At 38.7% G+C, this 18,971-nt stretch overlaps 1 protein-coding gene across 1 annotated transcript in view; it reads left to right on the forward strand.

The window, feature by feature from the left end:
- The window catches only part of cspg4 (chondroitin sulfate proteoglycan 4), a 91,231-nt gene that overhangs the window by 64,609 nt on the left and 7,651 nt on the right, over window positions 1-18,971 (forward strand). Inside the window, exons 4-8 of the mRNA XM_008411185.2 lie at window positions 1,100-1,288; window positions 1,403-1,678; window positions 7,405-7,581; window positions 17,333-17,531; window positions 17,855-17,986. Coding sequence (XP_008409407.1) covers window positions 1,100-1,288; window positions 1,403-1,678; window positions 7,405-7,581; window positions 17,333-17,531; window positions 17,855-17,986 — 973 coding nt within the window. The remainder of the gene's footprint in view (window positions 1-1,099; window positions 1,289-1,402; window positions 1,679-7,404; window positions 7,582-17,332; window positions 17,532-17,854; window positions 17,987-18,971) is intronic.

An 18,971-nucleotide genomic window follows, 5' to 3' on the forward strand; every position in this document is an offset into this window, starting at 1 on the left:
GCTTAATTGTTTCCAAGTGTCACAGAAGTATTTTTAGGAGTTGCTATCAAATTTGTGTCAAAGCATGTTTCTGCTCCTTAATGTACATTATTCCACAGTCATTAAGTGTAAATGAAAACCTGAAGTCAACATTGCATGGTTAGAATAAACAAGGGATTTTCCACAAATTCTGCAACAGTAGTTTGTAATTAAACCGATTTCTCTTGTTTTCCAAACTGGTTGAGACGATTTTTACAGTTTACAGCCTCCTCTCCAAGATATAATGTAGCTTTGCATTATTAATAAGATACTGAATTCTAAATCACATGTGGAAGGCCCACTGGTGTTTCATGCTTGAAGAAGTATTTCACCTGTGTATACCGAGATAAAACATATGATGAGTACATCAAAATGTGGTCTTTGGAGTTAGAAAGCAGCAATTTTTTAAAGGGGCAGTATTATGTAAAATTTATTTTTTTTTAGCTTTATGTCATGTGATAATGTTAATCCCTCATCAAAAACATACCTAAAGTTTTGCTTTGATTCTTTTATGTATGTTGAAGAAATCCATTAATCTTCCGTGGCAAACAATCAGCTGTGGAAAACGTCTCAATGGATGCGCTGTCTTCGATGACGAAGCTCCTCCTGCAGCTCCCCCTCACAGAGCAGCCCTAATCCTCGACTCCCCTATCTGCTCCACCAACAATTAGCAAACACCTGGTGGAACTGAGCGTTTTGAGTTCATTATACAAGCTACTTCTCAGTATAATGCTGGTAAAAACATTATTAAAGGGTTAATAGAGGAGCAAAGCTGTGAAGGCTTCCTGAAGGCAAAGTTTCGGAAAGAGCTGGAGTTTCTTAAAGAGACAGAAGCCCAAATTTAAGGCGTTCTATTACAAAGTGAAATTTCATTTAAGTCGTATTAGATAAATACAGCATATTTATGGACTTAACTGAACTTAACAGTTACTTGGATGTGTTGTCAAACTATTCAGTGTGGCTGGAAAACACATAATGCTACCTACCCCTTTGAGCTTTTATTGCAGATTTTATTGACATTTTATGCACTTGGTTTCCTCTAATGTAGAAAATACTGATGATGTCGACCTTTGCCTTTCAGGTGGAGCAGACCGATATCCTTCCTACAGACATGATTTTCACACTGAAAAGATTACCTAAACTCGGTCATGTGGTCATGCTGAAAAACAGCTCAGAGGTCGCAGCCTCCCCGGTCCTCGACTACATCCACTCTTTCTCTCAGGAAGACATCGATCTGAGCCGCGTCTTCTACGTGTCTGCATCTTTGCAGGTTAGTGGGTACTTCCTTCTATCATGCTGAAACGGAAATAAATCTGAACAAACCCCGTCTCCGATGGCCCGTCGCCGATCATCGGTAAATCATGTCAATGTCCATCTCTTTCAGGGAAGCGACAGCTTCACGTTGGATGTGAGCAATGGTTTCAGCACGGTGGAGGACCTGACCGTCAAGGTGGACATCATGCCCCGATTTATACCCATTCAGGCGTCCAACTTCTCCATCAAGGAAGGCCTCAGTCGAGTGATTAACGAGGAGATTCTGAACATCTCGAATCACTTCTACAGCTTAGCAAACATCGACTTTTCTGTGGAAGAGCTTCCGCATCACGGTGAAATTCGCAACCTGGAAGGGGACGAGCTGTCTTACTTTACATGGGAAGAAGTAAGAATACCTACATATCTTGTTTTATGCTCTCCTATTGGAAATAATACAAACTGAAACAGCAAGATTTTTCTACTGAAACATACTCCTAATTGGACATGAAATCCACACCAATTATCAACAGACAAAAAGATTTAAAAGCAAAATGTTCTATAAATTAAGTTCTGTATAAGGAAATGGAATGACCAATGGAAGAGGTGGTGAACATGCTAACTGCTAGGGAAGCTCCCAGATGTTGATGTACATTGCTCAGGTATGATTGTTGGTCTATTGCACTAAAAGTGTCTCAGATAGATCTTAATGTGTCTGGGATCTTCTTCTTCTTTGTAATCGGATTTAAGTCAGTTGATGGACTGGGCCACTCTGGCAGCTTTATTTTTCCATTCTCTTCAACGGAGTCCCCCTGGCTGTTAGCTCAGTACCATATTCTTGCTGAAAAATCCACCCACATCTCACCTACAGATTCTTAAGGATGTTTTTGTCCATTTCTTCTTTCATAATCACTCATATGAAGTCTGCCAGCACTCAGTGTTGTGCCAGTTCATCTCAAGAACTAGTTCTTAACCTAGTTAAGTCAGGTTAAGAGGAATCGATTCTTGTTTGTAGTTCATCATAAGTGCTTTGAACTCAAATGGCTCTACCTTTAATTATACCTACTTCATTTATCATTTGGTGCCATAAAATAGAATATGGAAAATACCACTGTGTTGCATGTTAATTACAGTTAATTTAATTTATGCACAATTTTGTGTTACTTGGGTTGTTACCAGCATCTAGTGTGAATTTCAGGTTAATAGCCTAATCAGAAATCATTTTCTGTCACTTTCCCTTTCACATTATCTCATAACATAAGTATTGGAAAACAACAAGATGCACGTGCCCAGTGTACCAAGCATGTGAATTCATGCATTTTACAATTCAGTGTGTATACTGAATTGTACAGATGTCTTTCCATTAAATTTGCAACAACACAGATCAACTTAAATGAAAAGAAATGCACATAACGTTTGCATTATGTGCAAAACATCCCACAGTTGTCTCATTTCGAAAAGCAGAAAAATTCATGTTTTTATCCGATCCTAGTGACTCTGGAAAACACGACGTCTTACTCCCAAAAACTGCATCGCGGTTGCTACGCCACACCAAGGTATCACAGTGAAGTTTTCCCTAGCTATTAGCAGTTAAGTCTGTTTTGAGGTTTGTTGTGCTGCAGCAGGCGGAGAAGTGGGGGGGAAGGATGTCAGATCCGCTGCAGTGCATCTATCTGGTCTCCCTCCGTGCGGTTGAGCCGCCTCGGCTTCGGGATACCATGAAAAATGGATGAGTTCTTTCGAGTGGAAAACATCATGCATTGTGAATGGAGAACATAGTTTAACGGAGGTAGTTAGTCCCAAATCTGAAAGTTCCTACAGCTAGCCTTGGTTCTCCCCCTCTCTCTCTCGCTCCCTTTCCTTCACTGAGCCACGGTGGAAAAACTGACGGTGCCTTCGGATCGCTCGGAGCCAAAATAAACCGGCCTGGTGTATTCCTATAATAATGAGTAGGTCCATACAAACGTTCTCCCATTTGCTCCTGCCAGACTCACTCATGTTTTTCCCCAAAGATTTGAAGTTGAAAATGAATTTGTCTAGTGAATAGTGGGAATTATAATGTTGGAGACAAAAACGAGGGTAAAAAAATATAGTGTAAAAATGTCTTTATCTTCCTCTGTGGGAGCAAACCCAACAGAAAAACTGCAGTACATACATTTTCAAATCAGTATGAAATACCTCTCCTCTGGCAGGGAAAAAGGTTATGATATGATAAAGTCATAAATCAAGTCCTGCTGAAGTTATTATAGCTTACAGTAACATAAGTACCAGATGGAAACATGCAGGGAGAGTTACTCAAATAGGTCTTCATGAACTTCAGCCAAAGGAATATCAAGACACATCTGGGTTAAATGTGTCATCTTAGACCGAATGTGTCATATCAGTAGACTCTACGTCAAGCAATAAAGTTATTCACATGTGCAGAAACATATAACTTCTTTGTCAAACCAATACAAGCTCTCTGTTGGGTCTTCTAGACGTTTAAGGGAATTATTTTTATTTTAGTGTGGATCTGTTAATGGGATAAAAACATTTGATAGCATACATTCAGGAGAAGACTTATGATGCATTCTTGTTAGTTTTCTGGCTTAAAGTTGCTGTAGAGAAATTAAGACCAAAGTGGACTGTAGTGTCAAAACAATACCAATTTAAAAAATGTCGGTGGTTTATAGGAATCCTGTTTTATGAGCGTTATATTTCCATTGGGAGGTTGTTACCACATAGGCTAACGATTATTTACGTTGGAAATGTAGCTGGGAGGCAGCGTGCCACCAAATTATCATCCTGGGAGAAACATATACCTGTAAACCGCTTCCGACCGGCGTAACGGCCTGATAATAAAATGGTGTAAATGACAAAAATGATTCAGCAGATTAAGTGAAAGCTATTTAACTGACATTTGCATCAACCAGTGACCCTGACCAAAAATGAGTTTTGTTCTCAGAGTGTTTCACACAGGAGGAATATTATAGTATCGCACTATTTCCAATCTCAGTTTCCTGTGTAGATTCACTGGCTTCTGTCTAAATAACCGAGCAATGTAAATGTTAATGGTTTAGAGATGAAAAAACCCACATTCTGGGATGCTGAGGCTTAATTATAAAAAGCAGAGACTTTTCAGTGTTTACTGAAGAACATAAAGGCAAATCTTAAGATTCTTGAGGGGAAGTTTTGTTGAAAAGCTTTTAACGGTTAACGCTTGACCTACAACAGATAACTCTTTTTACATCGTGACTTAGTAGAAATTAGGGCTGAATGATATGGCTAAAAAATGTAACATGTTACAAGAGTCTGATATCTATCAATAGGTAATTATCAATTCGTCTCTTGCTTTAAATATCTGGAGTGCTACCAAACTAGTGGCGTTTCCCGTTTTATCCAGTTTTCACTCAGCAGTTCTGCACAAGTTATTCAACAGGTTGTTGCTAGGTAACTAAAGAGCGAGTGAGTTAGCTGATGCTACCAACCTTGCTTAGTTAGCCGTGAGAAGTTGAGCGGCTAATTCCCCAGAATGCAGTGTGGTTCTGAATCGGAGTTCTGTTGAATTATTGAACATTCTATCAGACATATTATCTATTGATATTGATCACATGTATGGACCTTGTTAACAGTTATTAATTTATTAAACAGCCCCACTAGAAATCTAGACTACAACTGACCCGCACCAATACGCAGTTCAGTATTTACGAGTTTACCTCTTCGCAGATCTTTTTGTGGAACATAACAGCAAATTAGTTGTGGAAAATTTGCCAGTTTGTGGATCTAAAATATTCAGAAAAACAATTTAGCTTAAAAAGCTAAAGTTAAATAGCCAGGGCAAACGCTACTTGATATGCTAATGGCTGGCATTTGCAGAGCAGCCAATCCAGGAGCACCAGTCTTTTTCCTTGGCACTGATTGGCTGTAAAGAAATAAGTTAGACTCTGCGGTAGTGCTAAGGCGGTTTCCACTGTGCGTATTAATGCACATCAGGGTACGCTTGGTGCTGGAACCATTAAAACAGTCAGCGATAGGTTGAGGGAAAAGGGACTCAGGTATTTTAGAGGGAAGAGGGTCTCAAGTATTTGTGAATTATAGCTATCTGCACAAATCCCACGATTCCTCTTTGCTTGGTCTCACATATTGAAAAGTAACAGCTAATCTGAGACAGACCAAGACTGAAGTGGACTCCTACTGCATTAACCAGTTATAGCAATTGAAGATCTCAAGAAGATTATCTACAAGTAGGAAGGGAACACTATAGGAAAAACCTCACTTAAAGTTTGCTGTAGTCTAAAAAGAAAACCCTTACCAGATGCTTTGGTTTTGTCGGAACATCGTTAAACAGACCTCGTCTTTTACATTACCTTTGTTTGTAAATTCATCAACAAAACGTTAGGCAAAATAAACCATGCAGCTTATGATAACTATTAACACATTTAAGTCTTTATCTAAATCTGGCAGGTGTCTAACATCCCCCAAGGTATTTATTTTCCCTGCAAACAGACTCATTGTTCAACTGATTTTTTTTTCCACAGTCAGAAATAGGGGTGGAGGTTGTTAGTCCAGATGCCAGTCATATGGGATCCATTTGGCACTTCCTGCCCTGTAAGGATGCAGCCTATTGGTGCTTGTTCACACAAAGTCCTAACTGTTCCCAGAGCCATCAGGGAAAAAACATTTTTAAAAATCAGAGGACACTGATATGCACGCATTAATTTGATGCAGACCAGACTGTAAAAAAAAAAAAAAAGACTAAAATAGCCGAATTGTGTGAAGAGTCAGCTGAGTTTGCCCGTTTTTCATATAGGTACAGTTTGACTAAATATAAGCTATAACTTTGTGAGTCTGCTTTTCTTTTACCCCACTAAAACAAATTAATTTCACATTGAAAACGTTTTAGAAATTGGTGAGAATAAGTAATTCTGTTTTCTTCCGTCTCTTTTAGCTATTTGCATGCTCGTGTATACATACACGCACACACAGCGCACAAAGCTAAGGCTGAAGGAAATGACACACTAGGGAACGCCCTCTTTAGGGCGTAGCTTAGATAGAGGCCAACAATGAGAACTACAAACTGTTGTTAGATGCCATTTTTTTCTGTTAGCCCATAAGAATAGCATGAACAAATGGACCAGCACTGCATTTTAGTCTAACTCATTGTAAGTCATGAGTTCAACTCACTTTTCTTCAACCTCATACATCAACAACCTAAATGTAGAAAGGATAATGCTCCGCAGAATCCGTTATTTAACTGGGATTGAAACTGTATTTATACTTTAACTACCTGTGCGCTTTGGTCAAATTAGATTAAGTTTGAGTTTTTCCATAACAAACACTCCAGCTGGGTTTGAAATAAAGCTCACTGTTAAGTATAGTGGAGGATGTGTGATGCTGTGTGTCTATCTTTCAGAGGGGAAACAACTAATTTGATGCCGTCTCATTGGTAAAATAAGGTCGTCTAAAGTATTTACAGCATCAACGATTTAAAAAACTTTGAAAAGAAACATCAGGTTTTATAAATGTATCATCTATAGTTTATTTTTGTAAAAAATGAGGAATTCACATCAACATGGGTCTCAAGGAAGCCCATAGTGGCCTGCAGTTTGACTGCACTGTTTGCGCCAAAGACTCATTTTCTTTATACTCATCTGAATATTGATTGGTATAAGATTTGATTATGGTTGTTATTCATTACCTTTTAAATGTGTCAATCTGTAGAATAAATGTAACCTTTTATTATTAAACTAGTTTTTCAGAGATATTTTATGGAGATATGCCTGACCCATAGGCACACATTCTGATGGCAGTGTCATTCTGTTCTTCTTTGATGAGGCGTCAGACTAAAGTCTAGAATATCTTCAGATGCAGTCCAATTGCAAACTTCCAAATAAAAACATAGTCTTAAAAGTTGAGTGCAGCCAGAGATACTTAATCAAATATTACATAAAAAGGACTTATATTTATACTTCTGTAAATAAAATAATCCTGTTGCATTAGATCTTTTAAATTGATACATTTCCTTTTTTTCCCCCGCTGCGTTGCGACGACTTGGGTCAGTCTCAACGCTGTAAAGACTAGGTTTTCGAAGAATTTCAAACACTCGCTTCAGATTCAGAATTAAGTGACAGCCGGATACGATTTTGTCTCCTACAGGTAAAATCTGGACAGGTCGTCTACATGCACGACAGCAGCGAGACCATGGAGGACAGTTTTACACTCTCTGCCTCGTCGTACGAGATTGAGCGCCGCAGTCTCCCTGTCACCATCTCCGTCACCATCATACCAGTGAACGATGAGCCGCCAATGGTGACACGCAACGCCGGCCTGGAGGTAAGGCTTCTCTCTTTAACAGTGTGTTGGCAACACTTTAGGGTAAATGAGGTGGAGAGACGCTGGATGGGAAACTGTTGGATAACGTAGAGAATACAAAGCCGGTTTTCTCTTGACTTATTACACGTTTTACCATGGATGTAGTTTTCCCCATTGTATTATATTATGATACGCACTTGATATCAGATTGTGCATGTTGGACTGTAAGACTGTTGATAAATCTGTCTGGTTTAATGCGTTGCCCAAACCATGAGAAACACATAAAGGAGCAGAAAATGAATGGCCTCATAATAGTTTATGAGGTTCCGAGCTGCAGAAAAGTCAGTTTATAACTTCATGTTAGTGCTTTAAGCTTTAATGTTGATTTAGCGCGTCAGAAGCTTGGGCTTTCCACAACAAGATAATTGGAGCCATTGTGAAAGTGTTACACTGGAATGAATCTATGACCTACGGTCTACTTTTTGAACATTGCCTATCTAAGAATAATTTAATTAAACTTAATCTGTTCACATCCAGCCCATCATAAATCTCAATTCACACCAAGGTCTTTTTGTACAGTATTACCACTTTTTGTGCTCTTTATAGAGTAATGCTAAAAAGCCAATAGTAGCAAGGTTGCTAGCTCAGCTAGCTAGCCTGCTATTTGTAGCTCTCCAGCTTATTTTTACATGATTACCTCCTTCAAATCTTTGCCAATATATGACAGGTAATGTCTGTCTGAATGTATAGTTGGCGTGCTGGCAATCAAACCTCCAGAGCTACAAATACCAGGATAGCTAGCCGAGCTAACAACTCTGATAATATTGGCTTTTTCGCATTACTCTGTAAACAGCACAAAAAGTGGGAATGAACAGTAAGCGATTCACATAGTTTTTAAGAAAACCTGGTAGTATTACAACTTTTTGTACTCTTTATGCTAAAATCCCAACATTAGTTGGGTTATTAGCTCAGCTAACTAGCTACCCTGCTATTTGTAACTGGAGTTAAATGACAGATATTAAACAATATATAATGGTGAATAGCCAGAAAGCAGGAAGGTGAAAATAAACTGAGTTACATCCAAAATAAATTCAAGAACTTACAAGAATGAAGGTTCTGTGAATCCAAAATAATACAGCATGACAGTCAGGAATACATAGCAACATGTTGGTGGAGACTCCAGGACGATCTGAAATTGATTACTGAATGCTAGACAGGTGAGTTAATGAGCAGATGGGAAATAGCTTGGGAGAGCAGGCAGCTGAGACTATGAGGGAAGCTGCTGGGACGGGGAACACAAACGGAATCAGAAGTAAACAATAGAGATAAAACGTAGATGTATGTACTGAAGATTTTGAACAAAGAGGTAATGAAGAAGCAAAGTCTTTACTGACGAACAGCTCCAACTCAGAGAGGAGTAAAAATACATATCAAGTACTAAAGTTAGCTACAAGAAATCCTAAACCTACGGAATTAAGTGAATATTAAAAACAAACCGACAAATCCTAAAATAAAGCAAAAATCCTACAGCTCATGGCAGAATCTTCTCCTTAAAGTTGCAGTATTGTTTTTATAAAAATATGTTGCGACAGCAAGTTATGAGACACATAATCTGTGAAAATATGGATTTCCTCCATAAGCCACTACTGCTGGCTGAATAAATGCACCGCTCCCAACCAACCAGCCAGAGTCAGGAGGAGACGTCTTGGCGTTGTCAATCAATGCTGCTCAGTGTGCTAATGGCGGAGAAACAACTTACCGCTGGAAATGTTGGCTTAAAGTTAAAGATAACGTTATTGCATCTTTTGGCCAAAGACTTAAAATTTGGTGTAATGTTGAATAAAAGTAACAGAATTTTACAGGAATTGTTGACCATTCTCAGATTGGTTCCTCTTATCTAATTATTCATCCCGATCTACATATATAACATATTTAAGCTTTTTCTTGCAAAACAGGTTTAAAGGGGAAAAAGTCTGAAAAGGGAACACAGTCCAATCTAAGCAAATCTTATATATATATCAAAACTCAACTTAACCAAAGTTTAACTTTTTTTACTTCGTTTGGAAAAAAGGAAGTGAATCTATTAGATGTTTATTATGGAGGTCTTATTGCATTGCGGAAGTTCGTTAGACTTAATTGCATTTTCAAGTATTCTGTACGTTTTGTCATCCATTGCATTTTTTGTTATTGTGGCCCAACAGTCAGCAAGCCCAATAAATCTTTGATTTGCGTCAGTTGAGTCGTAGAAGTTTCTGAGGTTCAGTCGGGTCGACTCTGCCGTTAGAGGACTCGGGGTGTAGGAGGAGGGAGGGTGTATGTGTGTGTGTGTGGGGACGGGGGGGTGAAGGCGGCAGTAAWCAGCTCACAAAACTGGAAACTAACTGTGTCATTCAGCCCTCCCTGCTCTCCCTGCGGCTCCCCCGTCTCCCTGGCAACCCGTATTTTTGGAAAACCCAAGATGGTCGACGAGACCGCTGCTTTCTGGCAGAGCAGAGGGCGGCATCCAATCCCTGCGACTCCTCTGCTGCGGCGGCAGAATGTAACATAATAACATACGGAGACGTGTAACCCACACAGAGCCGGGGCCGGCCCCAGCTGCCGCTGCGCTGATTTAAAGCAGGAAGTAAATGCATCTGTATACGTGTGTGTGAGCAACCTCTGCAGCAAATGATCAGATGTGATGACTTGCATGGTCTCCTCATGCACAGTTGGTCTTAAAATGTTTTTCAATCTATGAATTTAATATGAATTTTGAATATTTTTACTTTTCACACTCATAAACAGAATACTCCTGATTTGAGCCTGAAGTCACAATGAAAATATCACCGCTGTCTTCTCTTCTTCGTAGTCATGGCAGACACCATCATTTTCTCACTCCTAGAACCCGAGCCCTGCTCCTGAACCAGTCGAAATTTTGGTTGTTACAGCTTCATATCCCCAGAGACTAACAGAAAGAGGAGGGGAAAAAAGCAATACTATCCTGTTGAGTCACCTGCAAACCAAGTCATTTGTCTGTGGCTGCTACTTCATTAGTGCCTCAATATGAAATCTCAGCCATTGTGTTCAATCAAATTGAATTTGCAATCTATCCTCTTTAGTTGCTAAATGCATTGATTGTTATATAAACCATCAATTTGTGGGGCCATTTTTGGAAAACCTGCCCTAGATTGTGTGGGCAGAGAGTGTGGCAATATAGCCATCTAGTGGAATATGTAGGGAACTGCACTGCAGAAACATATGAGGCAGTGAATAAAACAATCTTGAACTAGCGCCAGCGGTGCTGGACATTACGACCACTTAGAGATGAGACTAATCATCTCTTGATCGTGTCAGTGGGTGGGATATATTGGACACACATCTACTCCACAAAGTTGATGCATTAGAAGAAGGGAAAAATGGTCAAGCTTAAGGGTTTGACCAGGTGAGATCATCCCCAAAACAAAAAACCTCGTGGGGGTTGTAGATAGCATCTATCGAATAAGGCTCAAGAGAGGATGAGCAGTAAACTGGAGACAATGTCTTGCTTTTTGACGCTGATAGGGCATTGCAGCTTACCTTTGTGGTTCCACCCAAGAAATTACGTATTGCAGCTGACTCTAAAGATGATGGCAATGGAAACATCAGAATCAGAAATGGAGTAATGGATTACTTACTGTTAGCTTGGTTTGATTAATCTTTTCCATTACACTAATTGCCAACAGCATGTGTGTTTCTTATTCAGAGTAGACTAGAATCAGAAGACCTGAGAGGAGCAACAGCAGATCTTTAATCTATTGTGGTGATAAGCTAATCATTGATTTATAAATTAACAGAAATATTTTAAAGTTTATTCTCTGAGCAATAGGAGTCAGTGTAAGGACTGGTGATGTGCTCTATCTTCCAGGTTTTAGTGAGAATGTGATCAGCATTGTTCTGGATCAGAACTATTTGATTTATTTTAGGCAGGCCTGTGAGAACGAGTTTCTCTAGGTCTTGCTGGGACATAGTCCTTTAATCCTGGAAATGTTCTTCAAGGCTGACTTTGTAATTGTCTTTATGTGACTCTGAAGGTTCAGGTCAGAGTCCATTACTACACCCAGATTTTGGGCCTGATCTCTAGTTTCTAGCTGACTCTCGATCAGAACCTGTTGGTATCTTATGTTCTTTATATTGGTTTTAACCTTAAAAAAAATGTCTCGGACTCTTCTTGCTTCATATGTACTAAGGAATCTTAAAGTTTGCCATAAAGATTACATTTTTTTTTACACCATCATTCTTCCTGGTGATCTTACATTAGCTTGCCTTGAGCTGCTCAACCTTGTTTCCTGCTGCATCAGTATAGAAAAGCCATGTTTCTTCTACAAGATATGAATCTGCTAAAGACACTCTATAGACGGTCCACCTGGTCAAGAGTTGTGAAATGCATAAATTTCCTCTTTAAGGCTCAAGACCTTCTAGGAATCTGATTACAACACATAATTCTCCACATCAGTATAACATATTCCACATTGCCTGGAGCTTTTTCCTAAACCCGTATGAGCAGCAGCAGCTACATAAGCAGACTTGGATGAATGATGTCTGGGTATTGTAACATAAGTATTTTTCTCCTGGTTGGTAAAGCTGAGAGACTTGCCAGGTGGGTGCCATTATCAGTTGAGTCATCTCTGCATACTGCACCATATCTGGAGTTACTTAAAGAGCTATCTCTCTCTCTTTTGAAGATTTCTGTGAGCAGACGGATAAAGTACAGGAGTGCATTGAGCAGCTGTCTCGTCAAGAGATGGGTGGGTGTTCTGCTGGAAGGCAAACAGAACCACTTCCACTCTTTCTCACAAAGAGGCTCAGATTGGCTCAGATTGTTTGGGTTAGTCTCCATTTACCCGCCGTCTTTGTGGCCTGAGAAATAAGAAATAACTACCAGGCTGTGCATTTGCGGACTTAGGAAGAAAACAACCCTGAGGAGATAGAGACTCTCAATGGCGTGGGATTACTGGATCCATCAAGCACTTCGATGCTTAATGGAAACATGCAAAAGCAATGATACCCGCTTAACTTTTTTCATATTCTGTCAAACATCTTCAATGTATTTTATTGAGATGTTTAGTAAGAGATTAAGACAAACTAGTGTGTAAATAATTGTGAATTGGAAGGTGACGCAAAATTAGATTTCTAAATTTTTTCGTACAATAATCTGAAAAGGTGTAGTATACATTTATATTCAAGCCCTTTAACTCTGATGCCCCTCATTAAAAATCACTTGGTTTCAGAAGTAATTAGTGAGTAGTACAAATATAATATGGTCTTGAGAAGGTCACAGAGGTAAACTATGTCAGAAAAAGAGAATGCTATTGAGAGAACAGCATTATGAAGACCAAGGAACACAGCAGAAATGAGGCAAGGGAGGAAGTTTTAGAGAAGAGTTAGCATTGTTAGGCTATAATAGTTGCATTGTTCAATTAACGATGCAAAAAATGTAACATAAATGTATAAGACAACAACATCCAAAAGTCCAGACACAATGGAAGAGTGGCAAGAGGAAGCTCAGTATTTAAAGAAAGCAATAAAACATTTGGTTTTCTACAGGAAACACAGTAAACTGGTCACATGAGAGCAGATCTGGTTGTAATGTGACAAAAATAAAAATATAAATAAAAAATAAATCCCTGGTGCAAACAGCATAAATCTGTTCTCTGCCTTTGAAGTTATAGGCAAATTAGAATGGTCAAAGCTATTAATTTCAACAGTCTGGCCTTTAATGCCACTTAGAAACGGTTTCAAATCAGTCTCACGTGTAGCCATGTGGGTCAGGTCCCAGGATGACATACGTGTTTGAGAAATCTCAGCTCTTTAAACTCCGTCAGGGGTCCCTAACAAGACAGGCTGACTCACCTCTACCTCTGAGATTCAGAAATCAATCTCTGTTGGTTCAAATAAATAATATGCTCTAATGTGTTACGGCAGGCGGGGGGCTAATAACGACTTTTATTGGCATCTATTTATCACGTACATTAAGTAAAACTTGCAGGTCAGTGCAAAGAGGATGGAAGAACTTGTGCTTAAGAACATTTCTGTGCCTCTATGGTCCAAATGCAAAGATAAAAATACTCCCTTATAAATCTAAATGTTGCTGTTGAACGTAATTCTGACCATTGTGGTAATTCATTGCAACAATGCAGAAAAAGTTAACGAGTACAGCTGCAGCCTTTCTTGGACTGAACAGGACAGTTGATTTCCCTTCCACTCAAAGCGCACTTGTCTTTGAACTCGTCCTCGTTTTTAAAAGTTGTCATTAGAGCGGAACAAAGACACAATCTCACAGTTAAAGAGAAAAAAAAAGCCCAGAGTGTGTGATGATGGATTACAGCTTTGAACTGTTGATGCAGTGTGTCGTCGTGATGGAGCTTTGATGGAGTGTGAAACTGAACAGGATGTTTTACGCAGTGGACTGTAAGGCAACTAAATTATACACTTCACAACACATTTGTTACATTTGAGTCTGAAATACTGTATCATGCATGGCATAAAGGGGGCTTGGAAAAGAAAACATTTCTGTGGCTTGACATCAGGTCTGGGCTGCAAAGATTAAACTCACAAAGTGAAGGAATGGAGATGTAGCCCAGCAACACTGTCATACAAAGTCAAGCAGTCCTCGATAAGACTAAAATACGTGAAATAATCTGCCAGTGGAACTTGTACTTAATCAATATAAGAAATTATTGACTTAAAACAAGCTCCTGTACCTTGCTTAAAAGTTTCTGAGGTACTTGCTCAAAAAAACTGACTGAAAGTACTTGGTAAGATTTGTATTTGTTGAAGCTCATAATTATAATATAATGAAACCGAGATGTTTCTTAACATCTAAATCTATTTTGAAAGTTGATCAGAGCACCTGGAAGTTTTCAATTAATATTCCATGACTTTGTCTTATGGGACACAAGTAAAATCTTCAAAATCAGAAATGCAAGAGAGTGTGTCATTAAGGAAAGGTAGATATGCAGCAACAAAAAATACTAATGGCCTAAACTAGGTTTTATATACAGTCAAAGCAAAACTTTGAGCTTAAAACCACTACTGCTGGGACAACTCAGGCTGGATGAGGACTTAAATCTTACTAGAGTCCATAAAAAACATATTTTTCAGACTTCTGCACATCTTTAGTACAGGTGTATTAGTAGATGGCTCTGCCAAAAATACATATTGTTGTTAAACCTTTGACATTACAGAAGCATTTTGTTACAACAAAGTCCTTCAGTCTCTCTCAGTCTTTTTTTTTTTACTTTGTTTCTTCTAGACAACAAACATCCCACAAAGTGTGGCTGTTTTTCTGTTACGACTTTTCTCTTTTAAACAAGAACATATTTTGTTTTCAATGAGATCTAAATCCCAACAAACTATCTTGTTATAATGAGAAACGTTCTTGTTTTAATGAGATACTGCTCCTGAATTTATTTCCTACCTTTGGCAGTTAAATGCTTCCATAGGAAGCAAGCATTCAATATCCTAGAAAGAATTAGTTAGCTTCTTCTCTTAGTAGTCACTGTGATAAAAATGCCAAGTCGGGAAATTTATTAGCAGTTGCTCATTCTCAGTGTCAAAATTAAGTAATGTTAGCCACATGAGCTAACAACAATATAAAAAGTCAATAACAATCTAATGTATTTATTTTCTTATCTATCCAAACATTGAAATAAGACTTTCAGTACAACAAGTTACAAAGTTGTCTGTGGGATTAATTTAATGGCGGACAAAATAAACAGTTTTTGCAATATTGTATTTTGAGGTCAGAGTTTGCTAAGACACTTAAAGCAAAACTTTTGAATTCACTGTTACTTTTTGTTAGTTTTTTGGACCAGAAGGTTCTAGAAATTCTACTAGCAAAGCAGATGGAACACATCGTAGACATTTAGCTAGCTAGTTAGCGTGCTAATATTAGCCTTAAGCTCAAACAGCAGTAAATATAGAGGAACTAGTTGACTGCCAACTCACAGTTTTTACAGTTTCTATGAATGAACTCAAAAGTGAAGTTTGCATTTGGTTGAAATAAACTGTGGCTGAAGTGAATTTAAAAACAAGCTAATCCTTGAAGTACTCAGATCCAAAGAATGCTAATGTTAGCATTCTCACTTCTTTTACTTCATTTACTTTAGTGACAACCTGGGTACATTACAACTATATTACCAAACTTATCACTATATATATATATATATATATATATATATATATAAAGTTATATATAAAGTAACATTTATATAGCAAGTTATTTAAAAGTCTATTTTTTCAGTAACTCGCCTCACTGAGGGAGCAATATTATATAGATTACACACCGTTTTCAAGTCTTTATTTACATTATGATAATATTTCCTCTTCCAGCTCATGAAAAATTTATCTGATTGATGGGAAGATTAGAAAACTATATTAGACTCCCCAAAAAAAACAGAAATGTGGGTTTAATTAAGTCTTTTTAATCCCTGCTTAAAGGTTTTTATCTTCAACTCTTAATCTGGCAAACCAACATCATCAGATCTTATACTGTAATTTTCTAAATATGACTTTGGATAAATACATGGTTTGACTTTTCTTTTGTTCAACCCAACCCTGTCTCTGTGTAATTTTCTGTTTCTAAGTGTTAAAAGGTACACTACAGCATATCCACTCATTAAAAAGAGATAAATGAACATATTGGACGACTCGTTACAATTGTTTATTGGTGTTGTACAGCTGAGTCTCAGTGATATCCAAGTCTGAGGTATCTTCTCTGCTTTTTGCCAGAGGGTTCCTACTCCTTATCCAGAGTCTGAAGGCAGAAGAGGAGACTCCATAGATCGATAGAAAACTCTTATTGCGGGGTAACCTCAGCTCGCTCTCCCAACTGATCCCGCCTATTTAAGAATGCCTTTCGCGGGATCTGGCCCATTTCTTTCAATTAATGCTCCTTTCAGCCAGTCAACCATTAGAAGTCCATTAGAGACCCTCCACCCTGGGAGAATCGTTCAGCCTACAACACTGCTCCGTCTTCTGATAACAGGAGCGTCTGGGCTCTGCAGTGGAAACATAATTAACCTTTTTAATTGTTTCTGTAGAGGTGGCTACAGACTGAGCTGCATTCTTGTTTGTGTATTTAAAGTTGTTGCTTTTTTCCCTTGTAAATATGCACCAATGAGAGATTCTGGGCTGATTTCCAATGTTTGGTTCATGTAAAACTTTGCCCCATCAAACACGATTTTAATGATTGGCGATTATTACGTTCAAAGGCAAAATTGCCAGCCTTCTGACGAGTATTAATTATTTGTATCGGGATCAGAGATCACATTCCAACGGAGCATCGGGGAATTTCTTTTGCGTTACCTAGCAAAAGTACAACGCTGTATTAAGGCCACCCTAAGAAAACGAAAAAAAATTTAAAAACCGTCATAAAATTACAAAAATAAAGTTGTATGAGAATAAAGTTGAAACAATGTAAGAATAAAGTCACAACAATGAGAATAAAGCCATAGTATTTTGAGAGTAAAGTTGTAATATTACCAGAATGCAGTCATAATATTATGAGAATATTTCGAGAATAAAGACGTAATATGTTGTGACTTTGCTAGAGGTCTCGATAACATCCCACCACGTAACATGGACCAGGAATTTAAATCAGATTTTTACATTAATATTAGTTTGACGGTCTGATTTGCAGCCTCACCGTCTCCTGTCTGTCACCTTTCTGCCTAGGTACACAGATCTCCTGAGTGATCGTCTGTGGTGTCTCATTCATCTCTGCGTGACTCCGCTTGTCTTTGATATTTCCCAGGTTCTTCCCGGTGAGCAAGTCGCCATCACTGCCAGTGTGTTGAGCACAGAGGACGCCGATACCCCCACGGAGGAGCTGGTTTACCACATAGAAATGCCAACCAACGGGGTGATGGCATTAAAACAGGAGCCGGGAGAGAGCATTCAGAATTTCTCCCAGGCTCACATAAACAGAGGGGAGATCATCTTCACCCACGAGGGTTAGGGGCTAGTTTTCTTTATTAAATGAACTTCATGTGCTCCCAATTCTCTCTTTAATTTGCTTGAAAGCATGCAGACCTGCGCCTCTCGCAAAGTCCCTGGGACAGATCGATTCACCTTTTAGCATACACTGAGGCCACTCTGTGAACCCTTGATCATTACTTTTCCACGCTTTACTGTGATATATATAAATGTTGTTGTTTTTTTGCTCGTCGAGGTTACCGAGCTTTAGCAAACTTTTAATTACATCCTGCTTTATGACGTAGCAAATGTAACGTTTAAAAGAGAGGGAAAAAAGCCAAACTTCTCTCTCCTCCTGCAGGCGAAGAATCCGGTGAGTTCAGCTTCACGGTGACAGATGGCGAGCACACGTCTCCTCTCTATCGATTTGTCATCAAGGCCAGGCCTCACACCATCACCTTGGAAACGGGGGAGGAACTTGTGGTGTTCCCAGGTAAGGACGGCCTGCCGGCTTCCAGGTTTCAGCGACAAGGTGACGAAGGTTTGGTTTCGTGACTGAGCAGGCGGGCATGACGCAGAGATAGGGATTCAGAACATTTTGGGTGACGGCTGAATGAAAGGGAAGTAGGAGGAAGAGATGAGGATGAGTTGGAGTGATTCGCTGAATGAATTAACGCTACCTCGGTTAGTGAGCGTGATCATTTGGTGGCGTGGCCAAAGAGGTGCCTGTCAGTGAAGTTGTAAAGCTCCTTTCAAGGTGCTTTGCAAAACTATCCGCATCCCCTGCATTTTTTCACATAATACATTATGTATTTTACTGAGAATTGGTGTGTTAGACTATGACAAAGTAGAGTAGAGTGGAGGGGTAAACCTTATATTCTACTTCTCACGGCTTTCTTAAAAAAGAAGAAAGAAAAAAAGACACCAGTCCAGAGGAATGTGTCCCAGAACTGCTTAATTTAAAAAAAAAAAGTACAAAAAGTTCATGTCTCTAAGCATTATAGGGAAAACTATTCACAATTAGAGACAATAAAAAGCTATGCAGCTTTAAAGTTGCACAAACACCAGTATGGATGTAAACATTGAGTTTATTCAGACTTTTATATATGTGCTACTCTGCGTTCTTGCTTTTACTAATGTTGTGCTTCTCGATATTTAATGTTGTGACTAAAATATGATATGATGTGAAAACGTTCTGAAAAGAGCTATAAATAAATATTTTTAGAAACACTGTCCTGCCAGACACTGACATCAGACACCGCTTGTGTTGGGAATAAATCTCGTCAAACAGCACCACTTCATGGACATAAGTGGTAATTGCAGCGTCATGCACTTTAATTTGCTCTAAATTTTCCAAAATACTCATTAGGACAGATTCAAGTTTCAAGGAGCTGCTTTTAGCTATTATCAGCATCATTTACTTAGCTAGGTGCTACTTTTAAAGTAACCTCTTAAATAGTTATGCATTTTTTTAACAA

The sequence above is a fragment of the Poecilia reticulata genome, linkage group LG6 (assembly GCF_000633615.1).
Source record: "Poecilia reticulata strain Guanapo linkage group LG6, Guppy_female_1.0+MT, whole genome shotgun sequence".
NCBI lineage: Eukaryota > Metazoa > Chordata > Actinopteri > Cyprinodontiformes > Poeciliidae > Poecilia > Poecilia reticulata.